This window comes from Lathamus discolor, chromosome 1, assembly GCF_037157495.1.
Source record: "Lathamus discolor isolate bLatDis1 chromosome 1, bLatDis1.hap1, whole genome shotgun sequence".
NCBI classification, from domain to species: Eukaryota; Metazoa; Chordata; class Aves; order Psittaciformes; family Psittacidae; genus Lathamus; species Lathamus discolor.
In genome coordinates this window covers 159,085,701-159,113,088 of record NC_088884.1, presented here as the reverse complement: position 1 = coordinate 159,113,088, position 27,388 = coordinate 159,085,701, and the positions used below count along the sequence as shown (strand labels likewise).

General features: G+C 46.4%; 1 protein-coding gene across 2 annotated transcripts in view; it reads left to right on the top strand.

The window, feature by feature from the left end:
- Nucleotides 1–392: 392 nt before the first annotated feature.
- The window catches only part of FGFRL1 (fibroblast growth factor receptor like 1), a 174,892-nt gene continuing 147,896 nt past the window's right edge, over nucleotides 393–27,388 (top strand). The window contains exons 1-2 of one of the 2 annotated variants that reach the window (XM_065661288.1): nucleotides 393–947; nucleotides 1,982–2,091. In XM_065661288.1, the coding sequence (XP_065517360.1) occupies nucleotides 2,031–2,091 (61 nt within the window). In that variant the 5' untranslated portion in view covers nucleotides 393–947; nucleotides 1,982–2,030. Of the gene's footprint in view, nucleotides 948–1,363; nucleotides 1,404–1,981; nucleotides 2,092–27,388 lie in introns of those variants that run through there. The other variant, XM_065661307.1, reaches the window with a different exon arrangement.

Sequence of the window (27,388 nt, the reverse complement as noted above, 5' to 3'; positions counted from 1 at the left end):
TTCAAGAAGGTGGGGGAGCTCTCCTTGCATTGGAAATAGGAGCGGTTTGGGGTGGGGGTATCTCCACCACCGCTGGGGTTGCGGTGTGCTCCAGAGGATGCAGGGTTAAGGCAGAGGATGCTCTGGGCCCCGCTGGGTACCAGGGGGTCTCTGCACTGGGTCGCTGTCTGCGGGTCGGGCTGCGCCGGAGTTCCGCGGGCAGCCGCGCTTCTCCCCCTTCGCCGGTCCCGCGAAGGGTTAAGGGGAGCAGCGGCGCGGCGCGGGCCGGCGGGGATGGGCGGGAGCTCCCGGGGATTGGTGCGAAGTTTGGAGCGGGGCGGCCCTGCACCGCCCTCCGCCGCGGCTCGGCCCCCGCAGCCACAAAGCCCTGCAGGGAAAGTGGCTTTATCGCTCGTTTCTCTCGCCCCGGCTCTTCCCCCCCCACCCCGACCCCCCTCCTCTTCCCCAACCCCCCCCTTTCCCTCCCCTTCCCCAGCCCCTTTCCCCTCCTCCCCTCGCTCCTTAAACGGGATTCCGGCTGGGCGAGCCGCAGGACGGCATCACCGGGCATCCCGCGGCGGCGAATCTGTCAGGTCCCCGCTGTCCCTCCCCGCACACACACGCTCAGCCCGACCCGGAAAGCAGGAAAAATAATTTACAAGGTCTCCCCCCCCCCCCCCCCACCTTTTCCCTGAGCTCCTCGTCCCAGTGCTAAAAATCGCCCCAGGGGCGAAGGGGGGTGGTTGGTAAAAAGCCGGTGTGGAACGGGGGGGAGCCGCCCCGTGGGGAGGGCACCCCCGAAGGCAGCGGGCAGCCCCTTCCCGCCCCCCTTGAAGGTGGGGGGGGGAATGAGGTAGAGGCCGGCGGCGGAGCGCCCCGCCGGGCGCCGTGGCCGCGAAGACATGAGGCGGCGAGCGGCGGTGATGGGCGCCAGCAGCGCACGGTGCTAGAGCCCCGCAGCAAGCAAGGTAAGTGCCCCCCCAACGCGGCCGGGAGACCCCCGCTTGAGTCGGCTCAGAGCTGGAGGGTGTCCCCCACCCTCCATAACCCCCGGCCCAGCCTCTCTTCCCGGACCCGAATATCCCGTTACCGGCCGCCGCGGGGCTGAGCCGCGCTGCGCCCCGGCTGCCGCCTCCGGGGGAGCCCCCGCCGCCCGCCCGCCCGCCCTCTGCTCCGTACCGGCTCCGCGCTGCGAGCGGCGAAGCTGGTGGCACAGCGTCCGTGTTTGCTTTGCTGGATGCTGTACGCGGGTTGTTGTGTGTCCTGGGGGCACGGTGTGTTTAAACCGGGGAGTTTACAAGGGTGAGGAATTCAGACCGTGTTTAGAGAGTGAGAGTTTTAGGAGGAGAACAGGGTGTAATTAATGTAAAACCTGATCTACCCCGGGTTCGCGTCTCGCAGCGAAGGCATCTTCAAGAAGCTGGGTAATTAAGTGCGGTTTTGCTTTGGGACGCACCTCTGGAGCTCAGGGAAACAAGTGGGACTTGAGGGGGGAGAGGAAGAGGGAAAATCAGTGCTGCTCAGAGAAGCTGCGGAGTGGAGGAAGGCGCGTACCCAGAGCGGAGCCTGTCTGAGGGGCACTGAAGCAGCAACACAAAGTTTTCTGGGCTGCTGATGGGAGAGGTAACATTCCTCCTCCCCCTTCCCTAAGTTCCTCCGCAAATTGTTAACCTGAAATCTTGTTTTATGGCCACTTGCTCGCGTTTTGTTTGCCTTCCAGACTGGTTCTGTACAGGATACCAAAGAATTATGCATTAACTGTAAACTTAGAGGAGCTCACTGGCCTCGGTGGGTTCTTGATTTATATCAGGTTAAAGCAGAGAGGAGGGCAAAGTTTTACTTGCTTAGCGCCAAGGAATGAATTACAAGTACGTTGCTCTTTCATTTGCTGTTTCTGCTCTTAAGTCTTCGCAATGGGTTTTGAAACTCTGCAAAGTTGTGGGCAGTTTGAGGTTTTTCTACCCCCAGTATTTATTTCGTTCTCCCTTTCTCTTGCCTCCAGGTCTGAGAGGACGGTAGCCTGGGCGATACGGAGGGATCTGGTTTTCAAAATGGAATTGCAGTTCGCGCTCCTTTTAGCAGGGATAATCGCATTCTCGGACTCGGCCAGAGGTAAGGAGCTCTGCGACTCGCACCCTTCCCTCCGCTCCGTTGGGATTAAGCTCCAAAAGCACTTGTGGTGCCCTCGGAGAGACCCCGTAAGGGAGCTGCTGTTGGTGCCGTCGGCGTGAACTCTGCACGTTGCTTATCAGGGCCACTGGTTTGGATGGAGCGCGGTCGCTCTGGGTTTGCTGAGGTCTCTTAGGCGCAGGTGAACTTCCAGGGGCTTTTCTTGTGCATGTGTTAAAAACCACACAGACAATTTTAAAGCAAAGCAACTGCATTCCTCTGTGGATCAGAAATACCTCTCCCCTCCCGTAATCCCTCCAGCCTCTGCCCTGTATATTCCCACTCGCAACCTAAACAAACACATCCATTAACTTCCTCGGTGACAGACAAATGACAGTTCCCAACAGCGAGAGCGTGTTTTAATGCTGGGGCTCCAGCAGTTGATCAGATTTCAATAAACAGGTTACCCTACCAGAGGCAAATTGAAGTGCATTGACCTGGGAGTGACGAGGGGGGGTAGGAAAAATGAAGTTTCTTTATGGGAAGGTACTTTAAGCAAAGCTCTGGGATCAGAGTGGATGGAGCAGTGGCTTTTCCTCTGCTCTCGCCTGTGTTGTACCTTAGTGGGTGCTGTCCTTGGAAAGCCTGAATGAGAAACCATGCTTTCAGCTCCGGTCACAAAGGAGGGGCTTCATTGTTCCAGGAGAATGGGGTATGGCTTTAGGATGCAGATTGCTCCAGCTGCAATTCCCAACAGTATCAGTGTTGCATGAATTGTTGGAAGACCTTTAAATCATCCAGCACCATGGAGTTGCGAATTAAAAGGTTTAAACTTGCCCTCTGCTTGGGCAGTAACTTGCCAAAAATAAACCTTGGGGCTGAGGGTAGGAAAGGAGAGGGCGAGCATTACTCTCAAACCCCCAAGGTTTGGTTAGTGTGCTGCTTTTTTTTCCTTCTTGGCATTGGCTCCCAAGCAAATATTTTATGGAGGCAAAACCACTATAAAACGATTCGGCTGGAAGCTGAATGAAAAAGAAAACAGTATATAGGGTGTAAGTCCTGCAAGCTTGAATTCCAGGCAAGGTTTACAATGGAGACTCAGTTTAAGTTGTAGGCAATGGGCAGTAGTGTATGAATTAAGATGACCTCATGGATGTATATTATTGCAATGGACCCGAGAAGTTGGTGGAGTTCCGGAAAAGATCTGAAGTGGGCAGGAGAAGACAAAAAGATGTTTGTCTCTGTTGAGAGCGGAGCATCGGCTGCTTTCCTGGCTGACCCTGTTTCAGTTTGGTTTGCACTTGTCTTGCTCAAACTCTTTTATTGCCCCTGGAAAATGAAGTGCCCTGGGCTGCTGTTGTGGGAAGACACGATAGATTGTTAACAGCCAGTAGTTTTGGGACATCGTCATTTTTCCTATGGAAAGGTCTTTTTAATGTAACTTTGATAGGATCATATTGGCAATTGGGTTATTTGAACTCTTTTCAGAGCTGGAAAAAATCTTTCCTACGAGTGGATGGAGAGCTGATCCTGGTTATTTAAAATGATGTAGAAATAGAGTTTAAAAAACAGTATAGAAACATAGTTTAAATGATGTAGAAATAGGGTTTAAAAACCAGTGTAGAAATAAAGTTTTAAACCCATGAAAACTGTTTTAAACCCATGAAAACAGCATTCACATGCTGATACCAAGAGAGAGGTGCTAAAGAAGAAAAATGTGTCATTGCTGTAAAATATAGACAAAATCCTGACCTCTAAACCCTGCTTTGAACCTCCTTAAGGTTGAGAGCATTTTTGATAACGGAGGATGTAGATGGATGGTCAAACCTGTAAGTGAGCGGAGGTGAGACGACAGCCTTATTTTGTGCTGTCGAATATCCCCAATAATTAGATATTTACATTGGGATGATTTCAGGTTCTTGGAAAAACGTGCTGGGTTGTTAACGTGCCTGCAGATTTTTTCCGCATGTCTCATACAGTGGGTTCGGCCACTGGAGATGTATAAATGTTACCTGCTTCAGTCGCTCAGGTTTTATAGACAGTCCATGGGCCAAATCCCAGCCTGAGGTCGTGAGGCTTTCCTCTGGAGGAAGAAGGGCTCTTTGTTTTTGGCCAAACAGCTTTTAATACCCGTATCCTGGTTGCAAATGAGACGTGTGTGGCCCAAAGCGGTTCCAACCCTCCGATCTGAGGTGTCAGAAGTTAAATAGGTGCTCGCTGGCTTGCCATCGAGGGGAGAAGGTGGCTGAGGAAGCTCTCAGTGAAAGTGCTGGTCCTTCTCTTGCACTCTTATTAGGCAAAAGTACCTTGTGCTGGAGTTAGGATGTTAACTTGGAGCCGGCTGATGGCGTGCTGGTGTTGGGGAAGGGCTGTGCCATAGTGCATTTGCACAAGGGGGCAGAGTGAAGTTGCCCACGCGCTCCGGCTTTGCTATTTCCTGACAGTTGAGTGCTCAGCTGCAATCTTGCATTAAATGTTATGTTGTATTATTTTTACATCTTCATTTAGGTGATGCCTTTTAAGGCAAAGGGCACCACAGAGATGAGTGATTGGGCTGATGCGGCAACTTGGGTTTTTTCTTTCCTTCCCAGCAAATGGGGACGTATTTCCAGGTTCAGAGCTGTGCCTGCCAGCTCTGGTCCTTCTTGTGACCTGATGTGTCACATCACTGATGTACAGAACACTGCAAGAAAGGAGATATCTTAGCAAACCAAGATAGAGGTTCTTCAGAACCAAGATAGAGGTTTCTTCAGAAAGAGGCAATATGTTCAAAGTAACCACGCAAAACAGAGAGCAGGTCTGATATTAGAGGTCCAGGTGCAGAACTTGCTATGTCTGGAGGGATGAAGGAGAAGGTAGGTCTGGCTAAGTTTGAACCAATGCTTTCAGGGTTGAAATTTAAAGACTTTGGCTAAGGGCTTGCCTACACCTGCAAATGCAATGGAATAACTCTTCCAAAAACCTTAATCTGGAATAATTCCTCAGTGACCAATGTTATTCTAGGCTAAGGATCTCTGTTGAGAGCCAGTACCAAAGAAGTTTTCTTCAGGAGCTATTTTGGTAGATATCCAAGCCCCTTCTTTCCCTTGGGGGTAGAGAGAAGAACTTCTGTGTGTTCAAAATCCACTCTTTGAGAACAAAACCTGCATGCTGTGGTTTTCTAAGGGTGACTATGCCTTCGGCTGACAGCCAAGGCATAGGGTGGCAGCTTCAGCCAGTTGCCAGCTGCACCGGATAGTGTTGGCCCTCAACCCAAGATAATAGTGAATGTCCGGTGGCTCGTTCCTCTTGTCAATCCATCTCTGTTCTCTCCAAGCAGCCCTATACTGGGCATAAAAGGCCCCAGCGTCCTGCCCTGGCCCTCCTCTGCAGGGGTGAATGCCATCTTGGCTCAGTAACCTTTAGTGACTATGTCCTGCAGCAATGTAGCTCCTACCACTCCACACCTCCGGTCGGATACAGGTAATACAATCTGATATTTTCCTGCCCATATTATCTCAGTGACACACAACACAATATTTGTTCCAAATCTGTCAAGTTGCCATCGTATTCACGTTGGTGACCATATACGGTAACATCGGGATGTGCTTGGCTAGGTCGCATGGCTTAAACAAGATTTCATATGGTATGCTCAGGAGTTTTTGGTAAGAGCAACAACTCCTCTTAGTGAGTAAGCTGATATTCTGCTGGAAAGTAATTAGTTTGGATGTTGATTTCATTTTCAATGCGTTGCGTAGGGAGGGGAAGAATGGGACCTTGATTGCTTTCTGCTCTGGCACTTCTCTGTGCGACACTTGGTTTGCAAACCTGGGTGATGCTTTACAGGGACTTTGCTGATGGGGCCACCTCAAAACACAGTGATTTCTGCAGAAATAATGTTATGTGCCATTTTTGTTTCTCTGAATGTTGGAGAAAAGGGAATAGGATACTAGAAGGTTCTTGTTGTTTCGTGGGAGATGAGTTCTTCATTCTGGTGAACATATTTACCAGTCTGTAACTCTGGGGTTTATAAGAGTGAATGGTGTTAAGCGTGGAAAAGATAAATAATGACAAGATGAGAGTGATGGTTGTTGGCTTCTGTTTTACTCCTTGGATGGTTGTTACCAAATATAACGATTAGGTAATTTCTCACTTGTGAAAGAGAAGCAAGTTCAGATTGAACAGTCTGATTCAGGCTTTATGTAAGTCACTGCATATCTTCTGGTTAAGTTTGGGGCATTTTTTGAATGGTGCTCTTGGAGAACTTGCTCGTGAATAATCTGCCAGCATGACTTATACCTAGAGTCAACATGCCAACCTAAGAAAATCCTCCTTGTTTTCTTAAACCCCGTTTCCTCCCTTCTTCCGTCGTCCGCTATAAATTGCGGCTGAGTTTAAGCGTAAAATACAGCGTGCATCATACTGGAAAATGAGGGTTGATTTTATTTTATTATTTTATTAGCAATATTACAAAACTCAGCAAATTGCTCAAATAAATTTAGATTTTCCTTAAAGTTTTTATAACCTCGTTTTCCAAGTCCATATATTGCTTGGACCTTCATTAAAAGATGCAAACAGCAAATTAAAATACATCTTTTCTGTGATGAACTTGTACGCAGCAAAAGCTGGACTCCAAAGCCTGACTCTTAGCCACAGGAGAAACTTTCATGTGCCATGTGGTGGTGCTTGAGAAATTACAGGAAAATGGTTCTTTCAGGAAGAAAATGTCATTCAAACCTAAAAAGCCAAGGTGACACTCACTAGCAAGAAGGAACCCACTTTTCAAGGATTGGGACCACTGGTACTGATTTATTAACTAAAAATGAAGTTTGCCAGCTGGCATGAATTGCCTGGTACAGCTGATCTTTTCCAATGACCCATCTAAGAATTCCTTTTAGAGAGACAGTCTTGCCACAAGCAACGCTGGTACATCTGGGAGCAGAATACCTGTTATGGAATAGTGTGAAGGCAGTGGAGAAGGTCACTGTCTGGCTGTGTACTTTCAGATTAATTATTGGAAGAGATAAAACTTTCCATTCAAAGAAGAGAATAATAATGCAGAAGTCCTCCTCTGCCTAGTTTGAATCTAAACAAAAACTCCCCAACACCCTTTAGTCACAGCTCTGTTCATTCAGTGGGAGTAGAGCCAGTGGAGCTTTCTGATTTTCCTGAGACATGCAGCTTCTACTTGTGCTTGTACACAAAAAAAATCATGCTGCTCAAAAGGTTCGTATCCCAGTGTTACAGGAGTCAGTGGAAATGCTCCTTTCTCCCCTTTCTTTCATTAACCTGCTCATTTTGTCTTGTTTCAAGTTGTTTGTCTTTTATCTGACCTCTTCCTGTCTTTTCTGGTGGGCTGATCAAGCTGAAATGTATTTGATCTTGTTCTGAATGTTTAATTTGGATTTCTGTTCCTTTCCTTGTTCTTTGTAATCAGTCTTGACTTGGAGCTTTCTTTAATAATAAATGCCCCCCATACATACTTAGCTGTATTGACCTGCCCTAATTTTTGGCACCAAGGTGACACAACTATAGATGGTCTTAAGGTCCTTTCCAGTCCTAACTATTCTATGCTTCTATATAAGGGACTTCTTTAAAGAGTAGAGCCAGTGTGCATGTAGAAGTTGTAAATACCCCTGTCTGATGCAAGCCTGTTGAGTCTGGTAGCTGTGGCATTAAGGGAAGAGCAAAACATTTCCAAAAGTAAACTTGAATAATCCGATCCTGCTGCCCTGATGTTGTACGAGATATGCAGATGCTGCCCACGCCAGTTTTAACAGGTTAGGACCTGATTCAGAGTGTAGGTGCTATGACTCCTACTCACTCCCATGGGCTCCGGATCCATCCCTGAAGGATGACTTACATAGATTATTTGTTATATCAACCTCTGTGTGGATCCCCCATGTACAACAGGACAGATGTGGGTTAAGTGCGGTACTTTGGATCCTGCTGTTTGCCTGCTTCACCAGACAGCTTGGATTCCATATTTTTATTCCAGAAACACACTGCTTCTGCCCACTGTGGCTGGTGCACTGCCAGGGCTGAACGCAGCTTGGAAATTCATTGCTTTAACTGCAAGAGGGGTTTATCCCCAAAAGAAAGGGCGCCGTTCTTCTGGCAGTGTTGCTAAGCGTGGAGGGGCTGAAGACTGGCCTGAGTGTTATTTAGCAAGTTAATATATGCCGTTTGCTGCTGAATCCATTCACATCTCTGATTTTCCCCTTATTTTTTTTCCTCCCTTTCCTAGTCAAATAAACATGGGCTGCATAGAGCTTGGTTGCTTGCCCTGATTACACAGTCTCGCCATTGTATCGCTGTAGAAACACAGTATCCAGCAGCGCTGCGAATAACCTAACGTTTTTATTTCGTCCCGACCACTCCAATTTTCAGGGAGAAATTCAGCCAACAACTCCAGGCTGCTACTTCCATTAAGTGTTCAAACTTAATTTTGAGCTTCACTAAGGGAAGAAAAATGTAAATTGGGAACAGAGGCTTCTCAGAGCAGGTTAATGTTTCTCAGGATCGCTGCACCTCTATTCTTAGCCTCTCTACGAGTGGCTTCCAGCTTGATGTGACCCAAAATCATTTCTCCTTATGTCTGGTTAATTTATTTTATGACAGATTTACACAATATTGGGTGTTCTGTCGAGTGACTGAGAAGTGGGTAATGCAGGAGGTGTCATACCCTAGGTGCCACTTGGGGTGATGGTGAGTTCGGTGGGTATTTTAGGAGCTGTCACTATTATGTGCATGCTAGATCAAACCACATGAACAGCAGACAAATGCAGAAATGTGGACTTGATTTGTGCAATAGGCATTTAAGCTCATATTCTCCTTGCTGGGTTTGCTCACACATGCCTGCTGAATGGATGTGATGGTAAGAGTCTGATACTGGAGTTGTGCAGACTCTTCCTGGCAATTGCGGGCTTGCTCGTTCTACCCAGAACAAGATATTCTGGAGAGGAGAATAAAAGCTGGAGGAGGAGATGGATGGAAATGGGAGCATTAGCCAACCTCCAAGAGAAAATCAGGCTGAATTAATACCGCTGCTCTGGAGACCTGGTGCAGCCAAGCCTTGGGAGAGGATTTGGAGTGGGCAGCGTGTGTGCTCTGAGGAGGAGGTTGGGATGCAGCTCTTCCAATCCGGGGCTGTATTTCTGTTTTCAACTGTGTCCTCCCTGATGCCCCCACATATAGGCGTGATGCTTAGTCGGCTTTGAGTAGAAGCGTTCTGTCGTAAAAGGGGAAGGGAGGTTCATTGTCGTAGCTAGTATTTTACTATTGCTTATATGGATTTAAATCTTCCTTTTTATAGACAGAAGTGAAGATAAATCAGCTCCAAAGGGAGGGAGAAGGGACAGTTACTCAGCCCCAACAGCCTCCTACAGCTGAACAAGCCAAACTCCTGGAGTTAGGCTGCTGCAGATGCTGGAGCAATGCGACCTAGTTTCTTTTCCTCCTTTTTCTTCTCAAGTAATAGATTTGTGTGTGTTGGAGTACTTGAGGAAACTATTTTTCTCGGGCATTATTCTCAGCTAAATGTGTGTGTTAACACTGGTTAAGCAATGACAAATGTCAGACAAGTTGCAGGTGTATGAACTGTGTTACAAGGACGAAGGGTTAATGAACAACAGGACAGATCTCTGGATGTTGTAGAACATCTCTGCAATACTGCAGACTCCGTGGAAGGAAGAACGCTTGTTTGGCATCGGCCAGTCAATGTGAAACTAGTGGCTAAAACTCCTTCAGAGTGTGGATAGTCTTCCAAGAGAGAATGCTGTAGCCATTCTCCTTCTGGTTGAATCAGTGTCTCTTCAGCCAGACAAGTAATATTAGGAAGTGTTTAATGCATCTTGGGACAGCTTAAAGTGGGAAACTGGGAGAAGAGTTTCCAGTTCCACCGTCACATGGAGATCAGGCTCTGTGCTCTGATAAGTCATTTCGTATTTTAATATTCAGATTCGGATATTGCGCTCCATTATAAAGGTGATGCTCGTCCCTTTAGGTTCAGTGAGTTGTGGCTGAGTAGCTGTGAATTTGAATTTATAACCTCACCAGAGAGCAGAAACTGGGCCCTTGTAAAACCAGGCTGTGATTCAGTTCTCTATAGTGTGGCACCAAGCCACGGGAGGGTTCACTGTGATCTGCAATAGTTAATATAAAACTAGATTAACAGATGAGAGCTGATGAGTATCTTTCCTCCTCCTGGTGTTCACAACCAATCAGAATTGCAGTATTGCTGGGTTCAATTATGTTAACGACTAATGAGAGTGGAGCTTTTGACTTAATGACAGGTGATTATTGTTCCTTGACAGGTTCCATTGACAAGGAATCCTAAACGTATTAGGGAGCTATTTGCATATGCAAAGGAACTGGCTTTGGACAGTAGATTCCTAATTGCCGGATTTGTTATCTGAAAGTGTTTACCACTGCTCTCAGCACACAGCTATTGTTTCGGGGTACAAAGAGGCACAAAGAAGTGGTTGAGGTTTGTCAGAGCATTTTGCTCAGGGGCTGGAGGAGCCACAAGGTAGGGATGGGGCAGTGTTTTATCCAAACGGAAGCAAGGTCCTGCTTGTATCACCAAGGCAGAATGTTTTTCCTGATTCTACCCTTACTCAAACAGGGGTAGGCCAGAGGATCTGGAGGATTTCAAGCAGTTTTTTGTGGTAGTGATGTATACAGGATTATTCCTGTCATTGGAATTTCATTGGAAACATCAGACTAGTCCTTTGCAGTTGGTGAAGTACCTTCAGGATATTTAAGCTGAATAGTTGAGTTCAGGGCTCTTCTCCCCTGTATTCCCACTGGGAGGAGGATTGTAGCTTCACTAACAGAGATGTAGATTGGTCCCCTTTCCCTATGTTTTACTGCTAATCTCAAGGAAGAAAACAGCAAGGTGTACTCAAAAGTAGTCACAGCAATAGAGCTGTGTATTTATAATAATTATTACTATTTATTGAGAGCTTCCATTGAAGAAGAAAGATCTATATCTAAAGGGAGCCCCCCAAAGTGCTGCTCAGCATAGGCAGCATTCCTCTTCCGGTATCAAGAGAAAAAGCTTGTCTTCCTGAAGACCACAGACCAGCTAAGTGGAATTTGAGGCTTATTTTTCTTTTATCCTAGAAAATCCAATAAATCCAGTAAATTCTTTCAGTGTGGTCTTCCAAGAGTTTTTCAACTTCGCCTGACTCTCAGATTATTTCAGTGCCATTATAGACTAGGGGTCAAGCAAGTTAATTCCCTGAACAGTATGCTGCCCTGTTTTCAAACTGTGCTAATCAGGGGTTTGAGTGAAAGCATGGTAGTTTGCTCAGTGAAATTATTTCCCTGTTGGAAAACATTACAAATAGGCTCTGACTATTCGCATTGGCTTCAGTCACCAGAGCGCTTGTATAACATGTGGAACAAAGCCCCCCGGTGATGTATCAGGGCACTGGTGGGGGCTCATTTCCCAGCTTCGAAGATGGAACTTGTGCAAATGGGCTGAAAACTTATCAAAGGAAAGAAAAAAATTGCTATGGTCACATTTATACCTTCAGTAGGACCAAGGGAAGGCTGCGTGGAGACCATCCAAGCTGTATTGTGAATGTCCTTCCCTAAAGGAGACGTTTGGTGAAGTTATGCAGTTACCTCTCCCCCTCACCTATTTGTAATTGACTCTTGTTTACTTTTTCCTCCTCCTTTCCTGAAGCTTATTACCACTGTTTAGGCAGAGGAAATGAATTAACATAATTTACTGGGTTTTAGAACAAGACACATTCCCTCCATGTACGGGTACACACGCTCCCAGTTGCCCTCCCAGTGCTGTGCAGAGGAGCGTGTTTACAGAGTCTGGGTCCATTTAGGGAGAACAATACCCTGATTATGGAGGGCAGCCTTTTATTCCCAGAAACCAGAAGGAACCATTCGCTTTGAGCAGCTACTGTTCCTTGAAGGTGCAGGCGGTGTGAGCTGCTGGAAGGGGGGAATAAATCTGTTGTGGACACAAACCAGCAGCATTGTTCTCTGCGGAAGTTGATTTAGGGGTAAGGGTGAGAAGTGGTCTTGGGACAAACCGAATGCTGAGGTTATGATCTACCAGTGTGCAGAGAGGTGTTGTAACTTCCAATTTAATTCCCAAATAATAGATGTGAGGCTTCATGGGGAAGACCTTAGAGCAGCTTCCAGTACCTAAAAGGGCCTATAGCAAATCTGTAGAGGGGCTTTTGACAAGGACATGTAGTGACAGGCCAAGGGGGAATGGCTTTAACCTGCCAGAGGGGAGACTGAGATGAGCTCTTAGGCAGAAGCTCTTCCCTGTGAGGGTGCTGAGGCGCTGGCAAAGGGTGCCCAGAGAAGCTGTGGCTGCCCCATCCCTGGCAGTGCTCAAGGCCAGGCTGGACACAGGGGCTTGGAGCAAGCTGCTCCAGTGGAAGGTGTCCCTGCCTGTGGCAGGGGTTGGAACTGGATGAGCTTTAAAGACCTTTCCAACCCAAACCGTTCCATGTTTCTATGATCATTGGTGCTTCCTGAGCTGGCAAGTTGCTGGGGAGGTTGGGTGGGAAGAAGGTAGTAATTGAGCCACCCAGTGTTTCTGTATGGTCTGAGTTGGGTTGAAAGGTGCTGTTATGTGTGAAATGCTGGTCATTTCTAATTGCAGTCATGCACCTGTGCCTGGTAGATAATGCTGGAGCAGTGTCATATGGAGCATTTGCTTCACATGATGTTGGGAAAGGTCAAGCACTTGATTTCTCTCCTGCTAAGTTGGGTCATTAGTGGCACAAATAGGGCCCTCCCTTTCTCAGCCCAGCTGCAGCCACTCGGATCCTGGCAGTAAATGCTTCTCAGGTGTAATCTCCTGGCAGCTGAAGACGACTGAACTTGACTCCATCACTGTCCTGTCCTTGTCCTGCTCTGCTCCCAGCCTTTTAACTCCCTTGTGCCGGCATAAGAGCTCTTCTGACCTTGCTTTTCAGTGTTTTGAGAGGTAACCTCGGCAAGAAGCCAACCTAGAAAAGAATGTGATGGATTAAATTGTTAGAGGAGCATGGCCTGAGCTCGTGGGGTGTCGCAGCGTGACCACAGGCAGCAAGCCTTTTCCATTCCCAATTATGGCAGGAAGGCTCACGGAGGACTGTGTGTTTATGTGAACATTTATAAAATGACCCTTTAGGAATGTAAAATGCAGCAGTGTCCACAGTGCAAAATGCACTGCCTGGGGTAGTGAATGTGGAGACTGGAAAATCAGATTTGGATCCTGGATCCTTCCTTGGTGGATCCCATTGAAAAAAGTGTATATTACCATGGTCGAAGCTTCTCGTCCAGTAGTGGTTTGGGCCATTCTGAGCAGGCAGTAATTATTCCTCGCTGGCTTGTGCTCTTGGATCTGCTCAGTCAGAGAACAGTACTTTTGTGCATTGGGAGATTACAGTTTCCACACGCCGTGTCACGACAGTTTTCTGTTTGTCTCAGTGCTCCCTTGAAATCTGGCTTGCTTTATAGAGAAATGGGAACCTTCCTTTCTCTGGCCTCTGCTTTTGGCTTCTGTGGGAGGAGCATCATTTTGGGGAGCTAGGAAGCAGCGAGTTAATGCTGTCAGCCTTTGCTGCCCTGCTTGCCTGCTGCAAGGAAGGAAGGAACTGCTGCATCAGGAGCACAGCCAGCAGCAAAGACAGGCTGCAACCAGTGCTGCTGGTGTCCAAGTTCCCTCTGGTCCAGGCACAGTGTGCATCAACCCTGGTATCAAGGTGAATGTGGCCTGAGATGGAGAGAGGTTTCCCCAGCCTTGGCTTTGTCTCTATGGCGACTCCTGAGTTTCGACACCACTTTAGGGGGTTACCAAAATAAGGCAGAGAAAAAAAATCTGCGCAAAACATTCCATGTGGGAACAGAGCCAGTCGGCTGCACAGGTAACGCTGCAGGGCTGCATTAACAGCGCTTGTAGGGGGTTTCTAGAGTGAGGATGTTTATGTCCGCCTATGAGATGTGGTGGATGAATTCTGTCTGGGGATGATTGATGCGTGTCTAATGTGATGAATCATAACCCTGCATCCCAGAGAAACTGTGGCTTTTGCTCATTGATCCAGCTTTTTGTAGAGAGGGGAAGGTCCTGCTGCTTGTCTCAGTATCTACATTAATGCTGCTGGGGTTACTCCACATGGAAGACTCAAGTCTGGTGCACCCAGGAAAATCAGAACTTGGTACTAAGTAATTATAACTATTCATAGGCAGCAGGGATGTGCTTTTAATTTAAATGTCCTTTAAAATCTGCCAGATCTTCTCAGGCTTGGACGATGCAAGAGGGGCAAGCACCGGTTCCCCTGCTTCCATGGGACTTATTGCATGGACTGCAATAAGGGCAACAAGAACGGGGCTGTAAGAACCGCTCCAGGGTCCATCCCTGTGTGTCACCACGATGGATTTCTGCTGAGAGCATGAGGGTGTGCGGTGATCGGTGGAAAAATGTGAACCTTGGCAGCAGTCCCTGATTCAAAATATCTGGGAAACACTGAGACGGGAGGTTGAAAATACATCTTTGGGGTTTCTTTCTCCAGAAGGAAAACTGGCATTGAACTTCCACTGAGACAAGTGTTTGAAAGAAGAAATGTGCAGTGCCGAATTCAAAGGGACACTGATTGAAACAGCAGCAGAGAGGAATAAGCCTGAGTGGATTTTAATGGCCTCTTGATTTAGATCTTTTTGTTTGCATACTTACAGGTGTTTTACCTCTGCAAGAGTAATGTAGATCTTATACTTAATGCATAAAACCCAACCAGCAAATGAATAACTTGTCTGGGGGAGATGAAAAATGCACCAACATAATTGAGTAAGCTTTCTGCCGTATCCCAGCCTTAAAACCGGAGCAGGGCCTTCTGTCTGCAGCATGTGTTGGAGGGTATTTTGCTACAAGATGGATGTTAAGGCAGAGCTCAAGGAGGACTACAACACCTAAAATGTTTAATACTGCTTTCGGAGCAGGTCAGCAAATGAGCAATGGTTTTGGTTGATAGGATGAACACAGTGTAAGGCAGTTGTTATTATAGCTGGTGTGATTTTTTCCAGTATTGGGGTTCCAATTGCACCAGATTGTATCAAAGCTGTTTTGTTGTGTTAAGGGCTGTCAAACCCAGAATGAATGAGACAGCTACAGTCTTAAATGTAAGTTGCTAATAGCTCTTTGTATAGAGACTTAGTTTTGCTCTGACAAAGGCTCCCTCCAAAAACCAGACTCAATGTTCTATTTTACCCACATAAACCTGAGAAACTAGAGATCCCATATTCACCTGTAGCACCCTGTGCAAAGCAGACGTTGCCTTGATAAGGATTTCTTGCTGCTGCTGCAATACTATGATACAGGACAGATAATCTTGTGCCCAAACCCTGGGCAAGCGCCCAAGGTAAAATAGGTGCAAATGTATCATTCATACACAGGCTGAAGAGCTTGTACCATGTACCTGGTGTGGTTTGTATGTGGAATCACAAGTCCAGTCATCCCCTCTTTGCTTGGTACAAACTTCATCGTTGATGTTAGGGAGACTTAGGCATTGCACCATGCTCGTTTTTTTTATGGACACAACTATCAAAAGTCCTCAAATGAAAAAACAATTACAGAGATTATTAACAAATATTATTATAATTGCATTATGTTAATAATAAATATATGAATATAATTAATCATCATCATAAGCAGCAGCAGCAATGTGCTTCCATGCGTGCTAATAACAAGGCTGATCTAGTTGAAGATGTCCCTGCTCATTGCAGGGAGGTGGGACTACATGACCTTTGAAGGTCCCTTCCAACCCAAACTATTCTGTGCTTCTAAGATTCTAAGCTCTCGCTGCTCCACATCCGGCTGGAGCCCACCATGGGTTTCTATTCCCTCCTGGAAAGCTGCAAAGAAAAGCCAACCTAAAATCCAGGGGAGAGGAAAAGGGTTGAGAAGTGCAAATTTTCACACAGGCACGGAAAAAGAGGCTCTTCCAAATGATTTGATTTTGCTTGGAAAGGCTTGAGATGGTTGGTTGTTGAAAGGGCATTTCAGTGGAAAAGGGCCAAGCAGCCCTAGGCAGAACCAACACCCTCAATTGAGAGAGATTTTTCAAACAGCAGGGCTGTTAAGAAGTAATTAAAGTCAAATAAAACAAGGAAAATAGTGTATGACACATCAGTTTGAATTCATCCTGGTTTGAATCCACTGAAACCCATGCAGCATAACACTGGAGACATGCAAGGGGCAGTACAAACCCGAGTACTTCAATGCACTTTTGCAACTGCAGAAGATTCTGATCTCAGACACCATTTTTACCAAGTGTTTGAGCACACACTTACTTTTAAGCTCCTGAACATTGCTTGTATTTAAAGAAACACTTGCTGAGGACGTGTTGCACAGTATGCTACAGTTATTTGAAATACAGAGGACCTAAGCATAGGCTAAAGTGGTAGCAACTGTTACACAAGGATTCTGATGCTGGGTTTTTCACCATACAATGATTTTTCTGGGAATGGCAGTGGGAAATAATTCGGCTTTCAGCTGAAGAAAAAGAGAACCTAACCCATAAGGTTTCACCCTTGATGATTTTGAAACGTAGATAGAAAATACGAGTTGCGTGCATCAACCTTGCTTAGGCACCAGAAGGGAAATAAAGAAAGAACCAAAGCACATTTTGAATGGCTCCTCTAAACCAGTCCTGCTATTCTGAAGTCTACTTTATGATTTTTGGGTGCTGGGGGTTGCAGTGCCTCTGAGAGTGCTGTGGTGTGAGGGCCTGAGCCTGGTTGTGCACCCTCCACACTTGCAGTTCTCTTTGCTTCTTTCCTCTGCCTCTCCTGCAATGTTACCTTGGGAAAAACTTGGAAATAAAGAAAAAGAAAAGGAAAAAAAAGGACATTTTTGGGGCCCAGCTGCATCACTTCAAGCTTTGCTGGCTGTTGAGGAAGATAGGAGGATGACCATGAGCCAGCAATGTGCTCTTGTGGCCAAGAAGGCAAATGGCATCTTAGGGTGCATGAGAAAGGGAGTGGTTAGTAGGTCAAGAGAGGTTCTCCTCCCCCTCTACTCAGCCTTGGTGAGGCCGCATCTGGAATATTGTGTCCAGTTCTGGGCCCCTCAATTCAAGAAGGACAGGGAATTGCTTGAAGGAGTCCAGCGCAGAGCCACAAAGATGATTAAGGGAGTGGAACATCTCCCTTATGAGGAGAGGCTGAGGGAGCTGGGTCTCTTTAGCTTGGAGAAGAGGAGACTGAGGGGTGACCTCATCAATGTTTACAAATATGTAAAGGGTAGGTGTCAGGATGATGGAGCTAGGCTTTTTTCAGTGATATCCAGTGATAGGACAAGGGGCAATGGGTGTAAACTGGAGCATAGGAAGTTCCACGTTAACATCAGGAAGAACTTCTTTACTGTAAGAGTGACAGAGCACTGGAACAGGTTGCCCAGGGGGGTTGTGGAGTCTCCTACACTGGAGATGTTCAAGGCCCGCCTGGACAAGTTCCTGTGTGATGTACTGTAGGTTACCCTGCTCTTGCAGGGGGGTTGGACTAGATGATCTTTTTAGGTCCCTTCCAACCCTTGGGATTCTGTGATTCTGTGATTCTGTGACTCTGGGGAAAAGAAGGTCAGGTCAGAGGTAGAAAGCTGCTTACCCTGTATCGAAGGAGTTTATAGTGCCAGGGCAGCTCCCTGGGGTGTGCCTGTCTGTCTGTCCTTCCCTCTGGGGTTGACAAGAGGCAGACGGCCTTCCTCCAGTCTGTTCCCTCTGTCGTGTTATAAATGAGATGCTGAAAAGCAGCCCTTGGCCTTGAGACAGCTCTTCTCTCTCTAGCTCATTCTGCCCATCAATTCATGTCAAGCAAAGGTGTTTTATGACTGTTTCATACCTTTTTCGAGAGCGGGACCCTCACAACCTTGCAAAGGGAAAGTCCAGCTCCTGTGCAAGGTGGCTGCCAAAATCTGTGGGTGGTGAGTTACATGTGAGAGCAAACAGGGCTTTTGCTTTTTGTGATAAAAATCACAGAATCAATCAGGTTGGAAAAGACCTTTAAGATCATCAGGTCCAACTGTTACCCCAGCACTGCCAAGTCCACCACTAAACCATGTCCCTGAGGGCCTCTTCTTTACGTTATTCCATGGAGAGTTTATCCAGAAAAGAGCATCTTTATTATAACTGAGGGTGGGGAAAAAGACATCATTATCCTTCTTCATCAGGACAGTGGTACTTGACACCAGTGTTGGACATGATCTTCTGTCTTCCATTTCTGATGTGCTTCAAAACCTGGTACCAAGAGCTGTTGGCTTTGCCTGGACTCCATTGGTCCCTAATGAGATCAAGCAGCATTTTGAGTAATTGTTCACCCTTGTAGCTCTTGGCCTGCGTAGTGGGTGTGAAGTCTGAGAAGTGAATTATATAAAGATCATACATAGCAACATATTTCCTGATGGAGAACAGCGAGCTGACGGCGGAGGCTTTCAGGCCGTCTCTTACCCACTCACCCTCTCCTCTTGTACCAACTTCCAGCAATTCGCCTGTGTGTTTTCTTAGGAACCAGCTTCCACCCAAAGGCTACTGGATTTTTCTTCAATGCTGGTTTCTGTCAGAGCTGATAAGGCTGCAGCCAGCCTGCAAAGATAACACAGGGTATTGAGGCTCCTTGGGTTTGTCTTTATTTGGATTTTTTAAGCAAGTCTTTGACACATGCTGAGAGCTGTCTGGAGACTTTGGGTTTAGTGGGTCTCTTTGTCTCTGGTTCCAAAATGCTTTTAGGGTGATTTCAGAGAGAAGAAAAAAGAGTGCTAATGGAGCTGGTGAATTAGTGGTGTTTACTGAAGGGAATAGGGAAGACGGGCAGCTGGGGCTGGATGCTGAGAGCAGCTCTGGGTCCTGCTCTTTTGATGGCTCCAGTTGGAAAACATTCACCCCAACCAGGGTTTAAAGGCGGTGAGGAACAACAGAGACACCCTAAATGCCTGATCACTGGCAAAAGTGAGGAAAGCCTGTGATTCATTTTCTTTTCAACTTCCCCCCAACTCTGGCTCCCCTTTCCTTGAGGTGTTATCCCTGTTTGGGCTGCTGGCTTTTGTTAACCTGTGAGGGAGTGTTTACACTTGGCTTATGTTAACCAGAAAGGAAAGTTTTGCAGCCAAGAATTGATTTACCTACTGATGCTGATGATTTTGTCATCGGGAGCCTGGTGAGCAAGGCAGATGCAGGTAGAAAGCATAATCCATGTCCTTACACAAAGATGTCTTCCGTCACCCTTGGAGTGCGAGATTACTATCCATCTTCAGCCTGAGCAAGCCCCAAGTGATGTAAGGTGTCCCCCCATTCTCACATCTTTGCAGTGACCCCATGTGTCCCCAGCTTTCTCTCTGTCTGATGCAATTCTGTGAATGGTTGCATCAGGGACCAGATTAGGGCAGAGACCTGGCTGGAAATCCCACCAAAAGAAAAGTCAGTCATGGTACAGCCCCTATAGCACTGGGTTTTATATACCTGCCTGTCGTTTGTGGCACCCCTCGGGAGGTTTGCACACATGCTGCTCTTCACTGATACTGAATATTCACTGTTTTCTCAGTGACGTTTCTCCATGGCTGGAATTACGACGCCAAACACCAAGTATCGTTTTCAAGTTTCAGTGCAATTTGTGGGCACGTTTTAAGTAGGCTTCACAGCACTGCTTGGAGGATTGTGTTTTATGCCTGAAGTATGGTGCAGGCAACCTCATACAGTGAGTCAGGAGCAGTATGGGATCACAGTGTTTTTGTTACACGCTTCTGCCCAGCAAATCTTTCTTGCTCTTTAATGTAACCTGTCGCATATGAAAATAATTTCCAACATGCATTTGCTTACAAAGTAGCATTCTTCACACCAGAAATCCATAACAGTAGAAGAAACCGCTGCCAGATGTCTGTATTTATAGAAAACTGGCATGTTCTGTCTGGCGATGACAGAATATTTCAGGGTATTTATGAAGTGCTCATGTTTTTAGAAATACAGAAATCCGTTCACTATCAGTAGAACTATTCATCAGACATCTTGCTTGCTTTATTTTAACCAGCAGAACATGTTTCTTTAGTTGATTCAGTACAAAAAAAAAACCAACCCCAAAGCTTTCCCTACCCCTCTGTCATCACTGTGATTCTCTCCCAGCATTACAAACCTCTTCATTTTAGAGGGGCATCTCTGGCTTTAAAATAAATGTCATTAGACTCTCATGCAACTTTGACGATGTACTTCTACGTCAGGCAATTTTACTCGAGAGATAACTGTTCATCAGGCTGAAAGAATAATTTCCACTCTAGGAACAGATAGTGCAGCATTTTTCAGCTTTCAGAAGTTTTTTCACCTTACATGCCTTGGGTGACATGGTTTAGAGTATGCTGTCCCTGCCCATGGCAAGGGGTTGGAACTGGATGATCTTAAGGTCCTTTCCAACCCAAACCATTCTGTGATTCTTCCTGTGCCCCCTCAGCTGGGTTGTTACTGTGCCCAGGGTCGCACATTTGGATCTGATCCCATTGAGAGTTAAATTTGGATGGAGCCAGAGGTGTTGGAGGGGGCAAGAGCCCTGATGGTTAAAGTGTGAAGCCCATCAGAAATTGTGTTCTAAAGACAGTTCAGTTCGGTTCCAAGCTTCTGTGATAATGGTGAAATTGAGCCACTCGATGCCTCAGCATCAAGGTTTTTGCTTTTACACCTGGTGTAGACATTGGAGAGTTTTCAGAGTTAAAGTTTTCAGAGCTCTCTGTATTTCTCAGTTAGAAAGTGCTGCTGGAAGCCAAGGATGCATACCTAGCAGTACGTAAATTGAAGGGATTTAGATAGGTGCCGCTATGTATTATGGTAACAAATGAGGAGCTGTACAGAAACATAAGCGAGAGGGGCTCCTGGTGGACTTTGCTATTGGAACACAATTGCTAATCTGTGCAATCTACATATCAAATTAATTGGGTTTGCTCAGACCATTGCTAAGCACAGTAGCTTGCAAGGAAGGCAGTGGGGATTTGGCCTCCCTATCTTTGCTGCCTATTTGTTTTTTAGAGAAAATGCCTTTGATACATGTAAGTTATATTTCCGTGCATTACAAATGATAGATTCCTCCCCCATATCCTGTGACAGCCTTCCCTGGAGACAGACAGTCTGTGTTGTTTTAGTGAGATGAAGAAAGATTAACGGGAAAGGTTTTGCTAGTGTTTGCAGACTTCCAGCCAAAGGGAAAGGTTTGGATTGAGGATTTAGTGAGAATGAGAACTGAAAACCGCTGCCTGCACACAGGGCTCCCCTCCCAAGCGGGCAGCAGCCTGTAAGGAGCATCAGTACATCCCTGATGAACTCTGAGGGTGCAGACTTGACATGCACTTGTCTGTGTGCTCCTGCTCAGGTAGATCTGATCCCCCTGCATCTGTAGGCCTATAGGTTATTTTCCTATAATAACCTATATTATAGATTATTATCTCTCTATATAATCTATACATAGATTATATATATGGATTATACACAATCTATATAATTATGTAATAATCTATATAATATAGCTGTGCTGGTGCATTGAGTCTTTGGCTGGGCAAGGAGCCTCTATACCACTGGGGAGTGTGAGAAGGTGGGTACACGTAGGGTAGGCGCTCCAAGGGATTCCTTTGTTTTTTCCAGCTTCCATGGGGCTCACCCAACCAGGCATGGGAATACTGTCCTACAGCATGAAGCCAAGGCACTGTGAGAGGTGTTCAGCTCATAGATTCAGTGATCTATGTATCAATGTCTGATCTGCCCTCAAAGTGGATGGAGATGTTAGTAAGTAGGGCACTGAGCTAGTACTGACCATCTCTCTGCAGATCATAATGGGAGTTAGACACCTAAATTTAGGTGAATCCAAGAGCTGAGTCCTGGCCATATATATGTTCCTAGGATAGTCGGTGGTGATGCTATATATGGTTACTGCTCATCTATCTGTATGCAGTGCCAGTAATTAAAGCCTCTGTCTAAAGCACAGACAAGTCCCCACTGAGGTTTTTTATCCTGAGTCTGAGCCTGGTTGGGCTCTAGCTCACTCCTTAGTTCCCTGATATCCTCTGCTGAGGTTAGACCACCCTTACCCAGAGCCCCCAGATCCTCCCTGCTCGGTGTTGGTGCCTGAGGACACATCACAATTCTCACTGTCTGGACAGACCCATGGTACCTTTTGGCCACTATCAGCAAATAACTGCATCTAGGAGCTTCACACACAACCCGATTGCTCCTAAGTGTGTAATATTACATGTATTTGGGGGAAGGGGTGGTTTTCTTCCCTCCTGGTGATCAGTTTATAACCCAGAGTGGGAAAGACTAATAGTCCTTGGGGTTTTCTCATCACCATGAAGGAGTTAGCAGCCCAAGCAGGAGGGTCTCAAGGACGTGCAACCTTGTGTGCTGTTTTCTTTGTGAAGCACAGAAGGGATGTACAGTAAAACAGTAAATCAGGTTCAGGCAGTTCTGTTTGATGGAAACAACGTCATTTCACAGTGACCCTGAAAACATAACTATTTGTTTAAGTGTCCTAGCAGAGGGATTGTAGCTGGATTAAGGAGGAGGAGTTGTGCGTGGTGGAAGCAAAACTTTCTTCTCTGATTCATTGCTGCAAATCCTGCCCTTGCTGACAAGGCCGGTGATGCACACAGAGGACTTGGTGGCCTTCACCATAGCTAGATATAGGGTTGATAGAGCAGCTCCTGCTTCGTTGTGAACCAGAAAAGGTGGACATGGTGGCCTGGAGCCCCAGTCATGAGAAGGAGCAACAAATCGTGGCAGCAGTTTGGAAAAGCCACCAATAAGAAGTGTTCTGTGCAGAACCTTGATGGTCCCTCTGACAGTGTGAAGGAGAGAAGGTTGTCCAGGCCCTGCTATGCTGCAGAGCAGGATATACCTGCATGGGACTGAGATGCATCATACCCTAAAAGCACCTTTTACTCTTGTAAAGGGCAGTGAGTGATCCCTGAGGTGCCTGCAGTCTGCGTGTCTGAAGTTAGAGGCGAAGGAGTCCTGATGAAGTCTGTTTTTGAGCAGGTCCTGGTGGAAATCAGGAGTGGGTTCTTTGAAGCGGTAAAGAAAAGGCTAATTTTAAGCCAATAAACGTGCATTCACCCTCAGGCTTCAGTGAGTGTTAGAAGGATTAATATGTGAACCTGCCCACTTCCTTACACAGGCAAATCTCCTCATGCTGTGAAATTCAGCTTGCTGCAGAAGGCCCAGGTACCACCAAACCCCTCTTTTAAGGACTTGCATGGGAGACCAAAGGTCTACAGGCATTATGCTGCCTGAATGTCTGCACATGGAGAAGTGTCATGGTAAATGAATCCATTACCCAGGACTGTTGATTTAACACCTTTCTTCTACCTCTGGAAGAAGCTTCTTTCCGGGTCTTAAATCTGTGTTATCTACAGCTCCCTTGCTGTAATTGGGGATTTGGGGATTAGAGAATGGGAGCCAACATTCGCTCCTGCTTTTCCACATTTTTGGAACGTGAGGGAAGAGGCTGGGGGTGGAAGAGTTCTCCTATGTGCAGTTTATTGATGTGTGTTTGGTGGAGTTTTATTGCTTTGTTAAAAGATGCTGAGCTGTATGATTTATTAGCACTGCCAGGGAGCCTGTATTAATGATTATTTCACATTCCATGAGATCTTAGTGGGTCCTGCCCATGACGAGGTCAAAACGAAGGGGCATTTGACACAGTACTGCTTTACTTACAATAACAACTGATAACGAGCCTACAAAACAAGTAAGTCTCTTTGACTGCAGGGAGCGTTATCTTGCAGCAGATATCAACACAGCCTTCCAGAGAGAACTGTTGACCCTTCACTGTGTGCTGTCAGATCTCTAAGAAGTGCCATGGCAAATCTGCATGCGTGCATACACTTGAAAGTGCTTTTACTTGCTTAGGAACAGCCATCCCAGCATTAGCAATTATCCCTGACACATGCAGGCTGCTGACCATACGGAATCATGGGGTTTGGTTGGGAATGACCAGGCCCAGCTGGTATGAAAAAGAGCTTGTAAACATTTGCTTTTCTTTTTCAGGGTTATTCCCTAGTAAAAAGCCAACGTGACCCATTCGGTGCCTTCAGGGGCTATGGGTCAGGTCACTAAGCTGGGGCTGGTTAGGCTCAGATTCATACTTGAAGTAGGATGTGGTTCTTTGACTATTTCTGCGGCACATTCAGAGTTCTCTAAAACATGTGGGTGTTCTGGACTGCGGCTTTCACATTGCTGCAATGCTGCAGGAGCTGAAGCTTGGGGGAAATCAGTAATGATTCCAATTATTTTCATAAGTAAACCCATCAATATATTAGGCAGAGAGTTCCATTTTGGGTGATTGGCATCTAGCACTGTAGACCAGTTCCATAGGGCTTCATTTGAGCTTGCAGATTTGGTTAGGCTAGCTTGGAACGACAGGTTGTTCATGGGTCAGCCTTGTCCTTGCAACATATGTACTGGTGGAATCATAGAATCATAGAATTGTTTAGGTTGGAAAAGACCTTTAAGATCAAGTCCAGCCATAAACCTAACACTGCCAGGTCCACCACTGAACATACCTGTAAGTGCCACATTTGCACATCTTTTAAATACCTCCAAGGAGGCTGAGAACTTTGGGGCTGTTCAGCCTGGAGAAGAGAAGCTGTGTGGAGACCTCAGAGCAGCCTTCCAGTATCTGAAGGGGGCTACAAGGATGCTGGAGAGGGACTCTTCACTAGCTACTGTAACGATAGGATAAGGGGTGATGGGTTTAAACTTAAACAGGGGAAGTTCAGGTTAGATGTAAGGAAGAAGTTCTTTACTGTGAGGGTGGTGAGGCACTGGAATGGGTTGACCAAAGGAGCAAATGCTCCATCCCTGGCAGTGTTCAAGGCCAGGTTAGACAGGGCCTTGGGCTTGGAATTAGATCTTAAGGTCCTTTTCACCCCTAACCGTTCTATGATTCTATGGTGACGCCACCACTTCCCTGGGCAGCCTGTTCCAATGCTTGACTACCCTTTCGGGGAAGAAATTCTTCCTAATACCCAATCTAAACCTCCACTCACGCAACTTGAGGCTGATAAGGCAGCAATCACACCCTCTGCTAGCTCTCCCTTGCTTCCAAACAGATTTTACACTGTTTTGTTAATTTTTCATAAGCTGCTACTGGCCAAGCAGAGACATTCCTTGTCTGTTATTCATAGGGAAAAATGCTTGATTAGGGCTCCTCTTCCTGGAAACATCAGTGAAGCTGATGCCCTGGATACTCTTCTGCAGATAAGATTAACATTGAAATCAGCACACTTCTGGCAGTGGTTTTGACTGGCTTAGGGTGGTAATTGCAGAGAGGCCATTTTGGACGGCAATAAGAAGTTTTCCAAAGGATTTCCCGTATCATTTGTTAAGCACCGCTTGCTGGTGGGTGCTGGGGGCAGAGAACTCACCTAATCGAGATGGATACCTATTTTCATGTTGTTCCTTTTGCTGGCAGTGGCTGTGAGGGTTGCTTCTGTGAAGGGAATGAGTCGCTCATCTGTTCGAAACGGTGAAGAAAGGTTCGGCGTGTTCCCATTGATCTAAACAAGAAGCTGTGATGTTGGTGGTTTCCTTTTCTTTCTCTTTCAGTGTATTTGGTTTTCATATCAGGGAGGTCAGGAATTCATGTTTGTTGCCCTTGAGGAGGAAGGGTCATGCCTTTTTTAGCTCTTTTTGGCTGCCCATACCAAACCGCTGTCATCGGAGCACCACAGAACCTGTTTCACTTGCCATTTTCACGAGGAACCTGCCTAAGCATTCAGCCTCATGGAGCTATTTTACTTCACTTGTTTTTATTAAAGTCACTGAGCAATACAACCGTGGAAGGCAGCCAGGCTTTATTTCATGGCATTACAATCTGAAGGATGTGAGGATCAGTGTGTAGCATTAGAGTGGCCGGATTGTCCTGCCTGGAACAGAGCTGGGAGCTTCATCTACTTAGTCTCTTGTGGGGGCACAAACTTGTGTTTGATTAAACCCATTCTAGCATCAGTCTATGTAATTATTTCCCTGCAGGCAAGGAAATGATAGAGGGAAGCAGCTGGCATGTGATAGTCTCCTTTCAATAATCAGGAAACCTCATTTCCCAATATTTTTCCGAACAAATCCCACTGACTTAACCCCAGTGGGTTTTGCCTCTTTAGGATCTCTTACTTAGCAAAATGCTGAAGTTGTTCCTCTGGTATAGAACTGGTTTGCTTTTCCTGCCCCACAAGTGATGTAAGAGACTGCATCCTCCCCTGTTTCACTCCCCACAGGTAAATTTTCTCCAATAAAGAGTTGTCACCTGGGACGTATAACTCTAAATATTGGGGAAATTCAGATTAGATAAAAGGCAGGAGCTCTTCCCTGTGAGGGTGCTGAGGCGCTGGCACAGGGTGCCCAGAGAAGCTGTGGCTGCCCCATCCCTGGCAGTGTTCAAGGCCAGGTTGGACACAGGGGCTTGGAGCAAGCTGCTCTAGTGGAAGGTGTCCCTGCATGTGCAGGGGTTGGAACTGGGTGATATTAAAGTCCCTTCCAACCCAAACCGTTCTATGATTCTATGGTATGTATGCATATTTAACATAAGATATAAACCCTAGCCACTGTCTTGTAAACACTTGTTGGCTGCTGCTCCTTCTAAAAGCTGGAACAACAGATTTCACTCTCCAAGCAAAATCTGATCCTCAAAGGGGCACATCTCCACCTGACATCAACAGCACCCCATGGGTCTGTCATCATTTTTACTTTCATTGGATCTGCTATTAACAAAGCAAAACCATCCTCACCCCCACCCATACGTAGAACTGGCTCTTTCTGTTTGACGCAAACCCAACTTTTTAAAGCAGAAAACGCGTCTGAAAATAGATTGAATACGTAGATTGATGTAAAAGCCGCACTCTTCAAAGAAAAACACCAGCCCATTTTGCCCTCATGGTTCTGCAAGGGGTTTTATCTTGTGCAAATGTGTTTCCCCCTCGGCCCCTTGCCCTCACCCGGAGCTGTAAGTCTGCTTTTGTTAGGCTGGTGTCGTGGAGCTAAATCCTGGAAACGTAATTTATTCAAAGTGTTCCGCACACATGTAAATGGGCAAAACTTATTGACAGCTGAGTTAAAGTGTCTCTTTCTTCTGCGTAACAAGGCACTTCTGCTGAATCTGTCAGCCGCTGGCTTTGTTCCTTCAGACGGGTGAAAAGAGCTTATGGGGGAGAAACAGGCAGGCAGGGAAAATGCCTCTGGTTGTGTGTTGTGGTCTGCATGGTCACAAATCTGCAGATGTACAGTGTGGCAGCACCTCTTCCCACTCCTACATCCCCACTGCACTGTAAGGTGTGTGTGTGGTG